This window comes from Oenanthe melanoleuca, chromosome 4, assembly GCF_029582105.1.
Source record: "Oenanthe melanoleuca isolate GR-GAL-2019-014 chromosome 4, OMel1.0, whole genome shotgun sequence".
In the NCBI taxonomy this organism is placed as follows: Eukaryota; Metazoa; Chordata; class Aves; order Passeriformes; family Muscicapidae; genus Oenanthe; species Oenanthe melanoleuca.
This window is the reverse complement of record NC_079337.1, coordinates 68,883,560-68,897,167: the sequence shown is the minus strand read 5'-3', so window position 1 is coordinate 68,897,167 and position 13,608 is coordinate 68,883,560. Positions and strand designations below refer to the sequence as shown.

Here is a 13,608-nt window from a genome sequence, read left to right as displayed (position 1 = left end):
TTTTTTTTTTTGGTTTTTTGTGATTTTTTTTTTCTTGTTTTTTTGTTTTGGTTTGGGGTCTTTTTTTGTATTTTTCCTTTCACTTAGAGTCAGGATTAAAGCACGAAAGAGACTGACTTTTTTTTTTTTTTTTTGTGTTCAGATTTAGTTGTTTATTAAATTTTATCTGCAGCACAAAGAGTTTTGCAGCACTTGTAGCTAACAGCTAAACCTGGAGGTGTCCCTAGCTGGTTCCAAGGTCTTTTAAACCCAAACAGCTCAATTAAAAGCTGATACTTGTGTTACTGATACTTTTCACCCAATAACCAAACCCCTGTGACCCACAGTCCAACTAAAAAATTCTGATTGAAATCAGGAAGATGAACACAGAAACAGACAACACCCCAAATCCTCCTTCTTATCCCACACCCATCACTATATTCTAAACCCCCAAAATTCCAAACCCTTCAGACACCACACACCTCTACTCGTGATTTTAACTCCATCACCCAAATTTGGGATCTTTCTCCAAGGCCAAAAGCTGTGTTCTCAGGGGTCAGAGCCAGACACACAGAGAGTTTCAATTCCCAGGCCCAGCTCTGACCCTGCTGCCCTTCTGCCCCCAGCCAGTGCCAACATCTGCAACGTGGTCCTGATGAGGCACACGGAGCTGGAGGAGGGCATCGATGTCCTGGACAGCAACGGCACCGTGGTGGGCTCCTCCAGAGTAGCTGCCAAGCACGTGAGTGTGAGGGGCTGGGGCAGCTGGGTCCAGCTCAGAACATCCCTCAGATACTGCCCTAGGGATAAGTTCAGGGTTTTAGGGGCTGGGAGGGGAGGAGAACCCAAATGTGAGTGTGAGGAACTGGGACAGGCTCAGCACATCCCTCAGATACAGCTTTAGGGATAAATTCAGGGTTTTAGGGGCTGGGAGTGAAAGAGAACCCAAATATGTGAGTGTGAGGAGATGGGACATCTGCTTCCAGGCTCAGAACATCCCTCAGATACTGCAAGTCAGGGTTTTAGGGGCTGGGAGGGGAGGAGAACCCAAACATGTGAGTGTGAGGAGATGGGACAGGCTCAGCACATCCATCAGCCACAGCTTTAGGGATAAATTCAGGGTTTTAGGGGCTGGGAGTGAAAGAGAACCCAAATATGTGAGTGTGAGGAGATGGGACATCTGCTTCCAGGCTCAGAACATCCCTCAGATACTGCAAGTCAGGGTTTTAGGGGCTGGGAGGGGAGGAGAACCCAAATGTGAGTGTGAGGAGCTGGTTCCAGGCTCAGCACATCCCTCAGCCACTGCAATTCGGGGTTTTAGGGGCTGGGAGTGGAGGAGAACCCAGGTTTGTGCAGGGAAATTCGGGGCTGGCCCTGGTTTGGAAGGGCACAGTGACACCAAAAGCAGATCCTGTGCCTGATGCTTCACCTGTGGAACCCCAGCCCAGATCCCTCACACCTTCCCCCAGAGGGGCTGAGCAGTTTTCGACCCTGCCCTGGCACACCTGCCCTAAGAGCTGCCCAGAGCTGGCTGGGGGCAGCCAGGTGCTGTGACAGCTGTGTCCCCACCCTGTGCCATCTGCCTGGAGCTCTTCCCTCCCCTCCCTGCTGTGGTTCTGCACCCCCTGAGCCGTCTCCAAGTGGGCTCTGTGCTGAGCACACGCCCAGGCACAGGAGTTAATAATATAATGTTGGCATTTCCCTCCCTCCTTCTGTCCAAGGCACTCCAGAGACAGCAATTAATGTACAGCTCTGCAGGAACGGGGAGATCTCGAGTAGAGCCCATATTGTTGGTTAACAGGGGGATTAAAACAATCTGCTGGAGGGCTCAGACACTCCTCAGAGCCAGTTTTCCTCACTTCCATTCACTGGCTCCAGGACCCACTTTCCCCTCTCCATCCTGATGGGTGGAAGGGAAAATAAAAGGTGAAAAGTGAAGGGGCTGTGAGAGCAATGGAGGTGGAGCTTACAGATAAAATTTGGGAGTTCTGGGAACTTCTGCTCAGCTGCCATCTAATTAATTCCTGGATAGGTTAATCCTGGTTTTTGTCATGTAAAACGTGGCAGATCCTCAGTGTGGCACAGCTGTCCCTGTGTGAGGGTTTGTTGTGACATAAAATCATGGAATGGTTTGTGTGGAAGGGATCTTAAGGGATCTTAAATCCCATCCACTCCCACCCCATCAATATTCCCCTGCAACATTTCCCTACAATACTTCCCCTGCATCTGACCTCCAACATTCCCCAACATTTCCCCACCAACATTTCCCCACATTTCCCCTGCAACATTTCCCTTATTTTTCCCTATAAAATTTTCCTACATTTCCCTGCAAAATCTCCCCTCCAACATTTCCCCTCCAACGTTTCCTCTCCAACATCTCCCTACAACATTCCCCTCCAACATATCCTCCAACATTTCTCTCCAATATTTCCCTCCAACATTTTCCTGCAACATTTCCCTCCAACATTTCCTTCCAACGTTTCCCCTCCAACATTTCCCTCCAACATTTCCTTCCAACATTTCCTCTCCAACATTTCCTCTCCAATATTTCCCTCAGCATTTTCCTGCAACATTCCCCTCCAACATTTCCCTCCAACATTTCCTTCCAGCATTTCCCTCCAGCATTTCCCTTCAACATTTCCCTCCAACATTTCCCTCCAACATTTCCCCTACAACATTTCCCTCCAGCATTTCCCTCCAACATTTCCCCTCCAGCATTTCCCTCCAGCATTTCCCCTCCAACATTTCCCTCCAGCATTTCCCCTCCAGCATTTCTACTCCAACATTTCCTCTCCAACATTTCCCTCCAACATTTCCCTCCAACATTTCCCTCCAACATTTCCCTCCAACATTTCCCTCCAACATTTCCCTCCAACAATTCCCTCCAACATTTCCCTCCAACATTTCCCTCCAACATTTCCCTCCAACATTTCCCCTCCAACATTTCCCTCCAACATTTCCCTCCAACATTTCCCTCCAACATTTCCCTCCAACATTTCCCTCCAGCATTTCCCTCCAACATTTCCCTCCAGCATTTCCCTCCAACATTTCCCCTCCAACATTTCCCCTCCAGCATTTCCCTCCAACATTTCCCTCCAACATTTCCCCTCCAACATTTCCCTCCAACATTTCTCTCCAACATTTCCCTCCAACATTTCCCTCCAACATTTCCCCTCCAATATTTCCCTCCAACATTTCCCTCCAATATTTCTCTCCAACATTTCCCCCCAACATTTCCCTCCAACATTTCCCTCCAACATTTCCCTCCAATATTTCTCTCCAGCATTTCCACCTCCAACATTTCCCTCCAACATTTCTCTCCAGTTCCCCTCCAACATTTCCCTCAACATTTCTCTCCAACATTTCCCCTCCAACATTTCCCTCCAACATTTCCCCTCCAATATTTCCCTCCAACATTTCCCTCCAATATTTCTCTCCAGCATTTCCCTCCAACATTTCCCTCCAACATTTCCCCTCCAATATTTCTCTCCAACTTTTCCCTCCAGCATTTCCCTCCAGCATTTCCCTCCATCACCTCCCCCAGCTGTCCCCCCCCAGGCAGCCCTGCCCTGGCTGTGCAGGAATCTTTGGGATGTTTGGGCACTTCTGCTCTCAGCAGGTGGAGCCAGGGAAGCTCTGTTTGTCTCTTTTGTTCACTCTGCTGCCTTTGTGACCCGGAATGTTGAGATCAAAGCTCCCATGGCAGGGCTGGCAGTGCCTGCAGAGCCTCTCCTCCCCACCAGAGCCTTTCTGAGCCTGGCAGGTGCATCCTGGGGAGTGTCTGGGCTGTCTCAATGTGTCTTGTTTGTTGTTTTTGCCCTGCAGGCTCTGCTGGAAACGGCCCTGACCAGAGTGGTCCTGCCCATGCCTATACTGGTTCTACCTCCCATCATCATGTCCGTGCTGGAGAAGTGAGTCTGAGGGGAGGGGGGAGTTCCTCGGGGGAAGGGAGGAAGGGTCCTCAGTGGGTGTCAGGCACTGGGATTTCATGGAATCATGGAATGGTTCAGGTTGGAAAGGTCCTGCAAGGTCACCACGAGTCCAACCATCCCCAGCACTGCCCCATGTCCCCAAGGGCTGTGAATCCCTGCAGGGATGGGACCCCCAGCCCTGAATTACACAGGGATGGGACCCCCAGCCCCAAATTACACAGGGATGGGACCCCCAGCCCTAAATTACACAGGGATGGGACCCCCAGCCCTAAATCCCTGCAGGGATGGGACCCCCAGCCCCAAATTACACAGGGATGGGACCCCCAGCCCTAAATTACACAGGGATGGGACCCCCAGCCCTGAATCCCTGCAGGATGGGACCCCCAGCCCTAAATTACACAGGGATGGGACCCCCAGCCCCAAATTACAGAGGGATGGGACCCCCAGCCCTAAATCCCTGCAGGGATGGGACCCCCAGCCCTGAATCCCTGCAGGGATGGGACCCCCAGCCCTAAATTACAGCAGGGATGGGACCCCCAGCCCTAAATCCCTGCAGGGATGGGACCCCCAGCCCTGAATCCCTGCAGGGATGGGACCCCCAGCCCTGCCCTGGGCAGCCCCTTCCAATGCTCAACAAACCTTCCCATGAAGGAATTCTCCCCTAATCCAACCTAAACCCTCCCTGAAGCTCTTCCCTCCTCTCCTGTCCCTGTTCCCTGGGGTAAAATCCCAAATCCCTCCCCTCCTTTCAGAGGCACAAGGTCCCCCTCAAATTTCATCCACCAAATAGATTTTTTCTTTCTTTTTTGCTTATTAAATTTCCCCATTCCATCATTTCAGGCCAATGTCAGGCTCGTTGAAGTTTTCTGTTGATGTTATTTTATCCCAACCCCAGCAGTTTGGATAACCCATCATGGGTGGTCAGTGGGAGACAAAACTCTCTGAATTCAGCTCAGAATGGAAAACTGTCCATGAATTTCAGTTCTCCACTCAGCAATCATTAGAGATTAATGATGTTCAGCCAGAGATTATCATGGAATTATTTGGGTAGGAAGAGACCTCGAAGTCCATCTAATCCCAGTGAGGGGCAGATTCCAGCCCTAATTTTGTGCAAAACATTTGATTTTATTTCATTTTCCTTCTGGACAAAATCCCTGCAGTCTCTTCCCTGCTCCAAGTCCCTTTGTCACCCACTTGGGCCAGGATTTTCCTGCAGGATTTTTGGGAATGTTCCTGGCAGTGGCCATGCTTTACTCTGGAGTAATTTACTCAGGGCTTACTCCAAGCTGTGTGTAGAAATTCACTTTGCACTGAGGTGGTTTTGTGTGTTCCCACTGGTTTCACTGGTTCCCATTTAACCATCCCAAAAAAATCAACACCCAGGACAAATGATTTTATTGCTTCAAAGGATAACCACAGATAAAATACTTTATGTGTGAAAAAATTTGGAGAAATCTGGAGGAAACTCCTCTGTAAATTAATAAATTATTGTCTCCAGCAGGACCCACTTGGGCCATCCCCAAGGTGAAATAAACCTGGCAGTAAAATTGGATTGACCCCTGAAAAGAAAATAAAACTGATGGTGCAATTGGCTCCATCCTTTGCAGCAAAACAAAACCAATAAATCATTTTTTTGTCCTCAGGGGCATCATAAATCCTTGGGTTGATACGAGTTTTGCTGAATGCACCTGTGCTCAGTGCAGGCCTTACTAAAACTGATTTTATCTGTGAACTCACAGGAGGGTGCCCTCAAAAAAAAAAAAAAATCATCATTTTGACTTATTGAAAGCTTTAATTCACGTTTGTGAGGGAAAATTTTCCTTCTCACTGCCACGAAACTCTGTGCGTATAAAAATATCCAGGCTCTGCTTTTGCCTGCCTGAATTCTCCCCAGAGCTTTGTGCCTGCTTCCTTTGCCATCAAATATCCTTGGGCTCCTGGAGGGCTGGGGTGAGGAGCTGAAAACTCATTTTGGGAAAAAAATCATCTTTGGAGCACTTGGGGTAAAGTTTAACTTTATAAATTTATTGGGGTTTGAGCTGGAGGAGGGTGTTTGCAATGGGGGTGAGACCCAGGCAGGCATTTATTATTCTTAATTATTTATTGTTTATTTATAGAAATCCCTGTGGGGGCTGTGAATGGGAAGGATGAATGTGTCACTCATTATTTGGAGGCTGGAGAGCTGGGATCAGGATCACTGTCTGCATCCTGCAGTGGATTTGCTTTTGGGATATGGGAAGGAGGGGAAAATTCCTCCAGATCATTTGAATTTGGGATGTGGGGAAGGAAGGGAACATTCCTCCAATGGATTTTTATTTGGGATATGGGAAGGAAGGGAAAATTCCTCCAGATCATTTGAATTTGGGATGTGGGGAAGGAAGGGAACATTCCTCCAATGGATTTGCATTTGGGATATGGGAAGGAGGAGATGGATCCTCCAATGGATTTGCAGTTGGGATTGTGAGAAGTGGGGGATAATTCTTTCAAAGAATTTGCAGTTGGGATATGGGAAAGAGGGGATAATTCTTCCAGTGGATTTTCAATTGGGATATAGGAAATAGAGGATGATTCCTCCAATGGATTTGCATTTGGGATTGTGAGAAAGGAGGGGATGATTCCTCCAAGTGGTTTGAATTTGGGATGTGGGGAAGGAAGGGAACATTTCCCCAGTGGATTTGCATTTGGGATATGGGAAGTAGAGGATGATCCTCCCAATTGATTTTGGTTTGGGATATGGGAAGTAGAGCATCATTATTCCAATGGATTTGCATTTGGGATTAGGGGAGTAGGGGATAATTCTTCCAATGGATTTTGATTTTTGATTGTGGGAAGGAAGGGACGATTCCTCCAATGGATTTGAATATGGGATGTGGGGAATGGAACAGTTCCTCCGATGGATTTGCAGTTGGAATTGTGAGAAGTAGGGGGTAATTCTTGCAATGGATTTTCAATTGGGATATAGGAAATAGAGGATGATTCCTCCAATGGATTTACATTTGGGATTGTGGGAAAGGAGGGGATGATTCCTCCAGGAGTTTGAATTTGGGATGTGGGGAAGGAAGGGAACACTCCTCCAATGGATTTGCATTTGGGATATGGGAAGAAGGAGATGGATCCCCCACTGGATTTGCAGTTGGGATATGGAAAGGAGGGGAAAATTCTTCCAATGGATTTTTCAATTGGGATATAGGAAGGAGGGGATGATTCCTCCAAGTAGTTTGGATTTGGGAATATGGGGAAAGAGGGCAGCAATTCCTCCAATGAGATTTGCATTTGGGATGGTGGAGAAGGAAGGGAGTGATTCCTCCAAGTGCTTGGAATTTGGGATGTGAAAGGAGAGGACGATTCCTCCAAGTCATTTGCATTTGGGATGGTGGAAAGGAAGGGAGTGATTCCTCCCAGTGGAGAGGGTTTGGAATTTGGGGTGTGGAAGGACAGGACAATTCCTCCCAGTGTTTGAATTTGGGGTGTGGAAGAAAGGAGTGATTCCTCCCAGTGGTTGGAATTTGGGATGGTGAAGGAAGGGAGTGATTGCTCCAAGTGCTTGGAATATGGGATGTGAAAGGAGGGGATGATTCCCTCCAGTGGTTTGAATTTGGGATGGTGGAGGAGGAAGGGATGATCCCTCCCAGTGTTTGAATTTGGGGTGGAAGGAGGGGATGATCCCTCCCAGTGTTTGAATTTGGGATGTGGAGAAGGAGGGGATGATCCCTCCCAGTGTTTGAATTTGGGGTGGAAGGAGGGGATGATCCCTCCCAGTGTTTGAATTTGGGGTGGAAGGAGGGGATGATTCCTCCCAGTGTTTGAATTTGGGATGTGGAGAAGGAGGGGATGATCCCTCCCAGTGTTTGAATTTGGGGTGGAAGGAGGGGATGATCCCTCCCAGTGTTTGAATTTGGGGTGGAAGGAGGGGATGATCCCTCCCAGTGTTTGAATTTGGGATGTGGAGAAGGAGGGACAATCCCCATGCCCTCCAGCGGGTGCAGGTGGGTGCTGCTGCTCAGCAGGTGGGACCCCCAGCCCCGCAGGGCCCAGCCCTGCTCCCAGCAGGGATCAGCCCCAGGAATTCTCCCTGCCCCATCTGCACCTCGCTGCTCCCTGAGTTTATTTTAAGTGGCCGCTTCCCGGCCGCCGTCTCTCCGCTCGCATCCAGGTCTTTCCTCTCTCCCAGCCATCTCTCCATCTGCATGTTTTAACTCCCCCAGCTGCCTCTCTCGTCTCTTGTGCCATTTTTTTCAGCTCTCTTGGCTCCTCTCATCTCTTTGCCTGCTGTGTATTTTAACTCCCGGGGCCGCCTTCTCTGCTCTCCAAGTGGTTCCGTGTTCCCTCCCACTGCCGCGCTCCCTTTCTTCCTTCCCCATGTTTCATGCATTTCCTGCTGCTTGGACTCTCTGCTGGAGCACTCAACATATAGAAGCAATGTTTATTTTCAGCCTGCATATGCCACGCAGGGAACACGGTGTCAGTTATTTCGTGCAGATGTATTTCTCATTGAAGTTTTATAAATTGTATCTGTGCTGGCGACTTCGGTGGGGGAAAAATATTATCTTGGTTTGGTGGTGTGAAAATGGGAAATCTTTGGTGCCTCTGTGTCACTTCCCACTGCAGGAAGTTGGGCTCTTCATCCCCATTTCCCGTTATTCCCTTTATTCAGACATGTCTGGGAATCCTTTGGTTCTGATGAAATTTGGGAAGTGGAGCTGTTTGCTCCACCATCCAAGGCTTCTCCACTGTCCTGCAGCTGGTTTGGGTGGGACTGCAGCAAAAAGTGCAGCCTCAGTCAAGATTTTGGCTCTTGTGGTCTGGCCAAGAGTTGGAGGAGCTCAGTCCATCACCAGCGTCTGCTGGGGACACTCTGGGGATCTCTGAGTGGAGAACCTGAGCTTTCCTTTCCTTTCCTTTCCTTTCCTTTCCTTTCCTTTCCTTTCCTTTCCTTTCCTTTCCTTTCCTTTCCTTTCCTTTCCTTTCCTTTCCTTTCCTTTCCTTTCCTTTCCTTTCCTTTCCTTTCCTTTCCTTTCCCTCTTCTCTTCTCTTCTCTTCTCTTCTCTTCTCTTCTCTTCTCTTCTCTTCTCTTCTCTTCTCTTCTCTTCTCTTCTCTTCTCTTCTCTTCTCTTCTCTTCTCTTCTCTTCTCTTCTCTTCTCTTCTCTTCTCTCCTCTCCTCTCCTCTCCTCTCCTCTCCCTCTTCCTCTCCTCTCCTCTCCTCTCCTCTCCTCTCCTCTCCTCTCCTCTCCTCTCCTCTCCTCTCCTCTCCTCTCCTCTCCTCTCCTCTCCTCTCCTCTCCTCTCCTCTCCTCTCCTCTCCTCTCCTCTCCTCTCCTCTCCTCTCCTCTCCTCTCCTCTCCTCTCCTCTCCTCTCCTCTCCTCTCCTCTCCTCTCCTCTCCTCTCTCTTTCCCTTTCCCTTTCCCTCTCCCTCTCCCTCTCCCTTTCCCTTTCCCTGCTCTGTGCCCCTCAGAGGCTCTGGAGCACAGGGCAGGGCTGGGGAGGCTCCAGGAGCTCAGGGATGTCAGGATGCACTGGGGAAGGCCTTGGAGCTGGCTGGGCAGTGTCTGTGAGGAGACAAACCTGGAGCTGCTGCCGTGGGCAGGGGGCAGAGCAGTTCATGGATGAGGAGCATTTCTGCTCTTCATCATCTCCAAATCCTCCTCAGGCAGCAGCTCCCAGGGCTGTTCTCTGCCAGTCCCTTCAGACCAGGTGCTCCAGGCTGGATCAGCACTGCAGAGCTGCTCTGGCTGAGCTAAATCAGCAGCACCGGCAAAAATGGATTTTCCTGTGGGCTCTGTGGTGCTGGAAGGGGATTTTCCTCTGCTGGAGGCCTTTTGTCTCTGCTGGCCCTCGTGTCCGTGGGCTTTTCCTGGAGATATTTGGTGGGTGCAGGGTGTCCCACAGGTGCTTTTCCTCCAGAGGCCTCAGTGAAGTTTGTTTGGGCTCAGCAGCTGCCAGCAGCGACACCTTCCCGGAGTAAACACGGAAACTGCTCCTTTAATGGTGTCAATCAAGCTCAAACCCCAGCCCCCCTCCTGTGGCATCTGCTCTGTCCTCTGGAGGGACACCAGGGCTGGGACAGCGGGACACGGCCCCTGGGAGAGCTCAGAGTTCCCAAAACGACCCAAAACGGGGGAGAGAAGCTGGGGGACAGAGCAGGCCCTGCACCACGGGGATCTGGGATCCCAAATTCCCTTGGCAGATCAGAGGGGTTGTGAGGAGCTGGGAGCCCCGGGATCAGATCTGGGGATCCCAAATTCCCTTGGTAGATCACAGGGTGGGGTTGGGAGCCCCCAGGATCAGGTCTAGGGATCCCAAATTCCCTTGGCACATCCAGGGGGGTTGTGAGGATCTGGGACCCCCAGGATTGGATCTGGAGATCCCAAATTCCCTTGGCACATCCAGGGGCTGGTGAGGAGCCGGGAGCCCCCAGGATGGATCTGGGGATCCCAAACTCCCCTGGCACATCCAGGGGGTTGTGAGGAGCCGGGAGCCCCCAGGATGGATCTGGGGATCCCAAACTCCCCTGGCACATCCAGGGGCTGGTGAGGAGCCGGGAGCCCCCAGGATGGATCTGGGGATCCCAAACTCCCCTGGCACATCCAGGGGCTGGTGAGGAGCTGGAGCCCCGGGTCCCCCTGACCCCCCTCTCCCGCGGCGCTGCCGGCGTCTGGCGGTGTCGGCGCTGCCTCTGAACCTGTTCACACAAACAGCCCCCAGACCCCTCGGAATCTGTCAGCTGGGAGGCTCGGGCTCACTCCTGTCATGTTGAGTTTAGCATCCGACACCTCCTCCCCGCGAGGGCGGCCCCGGTTCAGCGCTCCCGATAACTGCTCGGGAGTGCAGCGCCTGACTTCCATATGGAATAAATTACAGCACCTCCTGAAAAACGCCAGAGGCAGCTGCCAAATTATGCAAAATTTAAACCACTAATGAACACTGCGATGAAAGTTGAATGAAGGTGTGTTTACAAGAGCTCCAGCACGGCGTGTCTGTGCAGCAGATGCACTGTCTGCGTGTGCTGGTACCCACGGCCTCCCCACAGCCCTCCTGCCTCTCACAGAGCCTGCCCAGCAAAACCTGGAGGGGGAAATCGCAGGAGGAAGAGGTCTGGGGAGGTTGGGAGGGGTAGAGGAAGGAAGCTTGAAGGAAAAGAGAAAGAGGAGGGGAAATTTGTGAAGTTTCCTGTTCCATGCGAAGGTCAGGGGAGAAACGTGGATGGGTTGTGCCAGTGAGACAGATCAAAAATGTCGTGTTATAAAATTTGGGACAACAAAATAAACGTGTCAAAGTGGGTTATGAAAGGCTGGAGAGGGAGTTTTCCCAAGAGCAGGAGTGAAAGGACAAGGGGAGATGATCCCAAGCTGAGGGAGGAGAGGGTTTGATCCCATCTCGGGAAGGAATTCCTGGCTGGGAGGGTGGGGAGGCCTGGGATGGAATTCCCAGAGAAGAATTTCATTTCTGTGGCTGCCCCTGGATCCCTGGCAGTGCCCAAGGCTGGGTTGGACACTGGGGCTGGAGCACCTGGGTCAGTGGGAGTGTCCCTGATGGGCTTTAAGGGCCCTTCCAACCCAACCATTCCATGATTCCCTTGTCCTGCTTTCCACTGTGGGAGCTCTTGGTGCAGCTTTTCCAGCTCCTTGCTGAATAATCTGAGCTGAGGTTTCCTTCCAAAGCTGCTCCTGTCCTGTGTGTGGGGTGAGGTCTCTGAAACTGCTCTCCTGTGGAGCAGCACCAGCACTTCTGCAGAGTCCTGTGGGCTGGGGTTTGCTCTTGTGGATAAATCAAGCTCCTTCCTCTGCTTTTTGAACATCTCTGCAGATGCTCAGTAATTCAGTTTTTAATTTCTCTTTGTTGAGTGTCTTTTGAGATACTCAAAATCCATCTGGACACAGTTCTGTGCTCGAGGGGACCCTGCCTGAGCAGGGGGTTGGACTGGGTGAGCTCCCTCCCAGCCTTACTCACCCTGGGGTTTTTTAGGCTCCAGGATGTGCCAGAGTTGGGCTCTGAAGGTCCAGAGCTCCCCATTCCCTGACCCAGCCCTTCGGCAGGGCACTGGTGTAAAAGAAATCCCTCTTCACCAAGATGGATGTTAATTTTATTTATTTTCAATCTGTGCTGATCCTCTGCAGTGAAAGCCTTTGGAAGCTCCTCACCACTCCCTTCCAGGGGGTTAATGGGTGAAAAGAGGGATTTGCATTGCAGCTGACAGCTCACAAAATGCAATATTTAACTCCCCATCCTCCCCAGCTCGGGAGCAGGATCCCAGGGACAGGAGAAAACTGGACCTCTTGGCTAATTATGAGTCATTTGTGTGAACCACACAAATTCTCCAATCTGAATCCCAATTAAGACATTACACTACATGTGTTAATTAGCCTGCTCTCCTTTTTAAATCAAGCCATAACTCTTCCTAATTAGGAGGTCGGCCCTTGTAATTTGAACTGGCCTGAGTTGGAAACACCCCTGGAAGTCACACCTGGGGGCTGGACCCGGGATCGTTTTAAATTGGCTGAGGTTTTACTCGGGTGATTATCAGGTCCCCGACAGGGCAATAATTACAGAGGGTGCAGTTCCAAATTAAGATGTCAGGGGTGCTGTCAGCAGCCGTGTCTTGGCTCTGGGCTGAGCCCCAGGGAGGCTGGAGGATGCTGCTCCTGGGGCTGTCCCAGGAGAGCTCTCACAGCAGCTCCAGCAGGGGAAAAACAGCTCCAGGAGCTGCCCCTGTGCATCCCAGGGGTGATCACAGCTTACCCACGGCACTCCTGGGACAGGGCAGGTGTTACAGGTGTGCAGCTGCTCCTTTTGTCCTTGAACAGATCAGCTTTCCTGCTGGGACAGGACATGTTTCCTGCTGGGACAGGAGATGTTTCCTGCTGGGACAGGTCACCTGCTCTCTTCCTTGGACAAATCACCTCTCCTGCTTGGACAGGTCAGCTGTCCTACTGGGACAGGTCACCTTTCCTCCTTGGACAGGTGTTAAAGGGTGTGGAACAGGTCACCCACTCTCCTCCTGCACAGGTGAATCCTTTCCTCCTTACACAAGTCACCCACTCTCCTCCTTACACAGGTGACTCCTCTCCTCCTTGCACAGATGACCTGCTCTCCTCCTTACACAGGTGATTCCTCTCCTCCTTACACAGGTGATTCCTCTCCTCCTTGCACAGTCACCTTTCCTGCTTGGACCAAGCCCTGCAGGCTTCTCTCGAGGCTCTGAGCTGCAGCAGTTCTCTCTCTCGGTTCTCTCAGCTCAATATTGGAGAACAGAAGCTTGACTTTCACAGCACAAATTGACAGGATCAACTCCGTCTCAGAGCTTATTAGCGAGGAGCTGAGATGCTGGAGGAGTCAGACTCTGCTCTCCCCACGTCTCCCCAAGCTCCTGGAGAGGAAGGCAGCTCTCAGCAATCTGAGTGTGCCCAGACAGGAGCAGGGGTGAATTCCTTCCCAGCAGATCCCCAGCTGTGTTTGCAGCTGGCACTGGAGGTGGAGAAGGGGCTGGGGTGTCCTGGGATCCACCTGGCTGCAGTCCTGCCAAGCTGGGAGGGACAGCCCTGGGCTGGGAATGGCACCTTTGGGGTGGGAGTGGTTCAGTGCCAGTGATGTCACCACAGGGATGGATGTTCAGGCCTTGGTGTCACCTCTTGTACCTCCCCTGGCCAAGGAGGGCTCCTGTGGCAGCCCCAGAGGGAAGGAGATCATGGAATCATGGAA

At 51.1% G+C, this 13,608-nt stretch overlaps 1 protein-coding gene across 3 annotated transcripts in view; it reads left to right on the top strand.

The window, feature by feature from the left end:
* Positions 1-13,608, top strand: part of SFXN5 (sideroflexin 5) — a 102,553-nt gene that overhangs the window by 58,500 nt on the left and 30,445 nt on the right. The window contains exons 11-13 of one of the 3 annotated variants that reach the window (XM_056490230.1): positions 606-721; positions 3,805-3,890; positions 5,413-5,514. In XM_056490230.1, the coding sequence (XP_056346205.1) occupies positions 606-721; positions 3,805-3,890; positions 5,413-5,467 (257 nt within the window). In that variant the 3' untranslated portion in view covers positions 5,468-5,514. Of the gene's footprint in view, positions 1-605; positions 722-3,804; positions 3,891-4,751; positions 4,834-5,412; positions 5,515-13,608 lie in introns of those variants that run through there. The other 2 variants (XM_056490229.1, XM_056490228.1) reach the window with 2 other exon arrangements.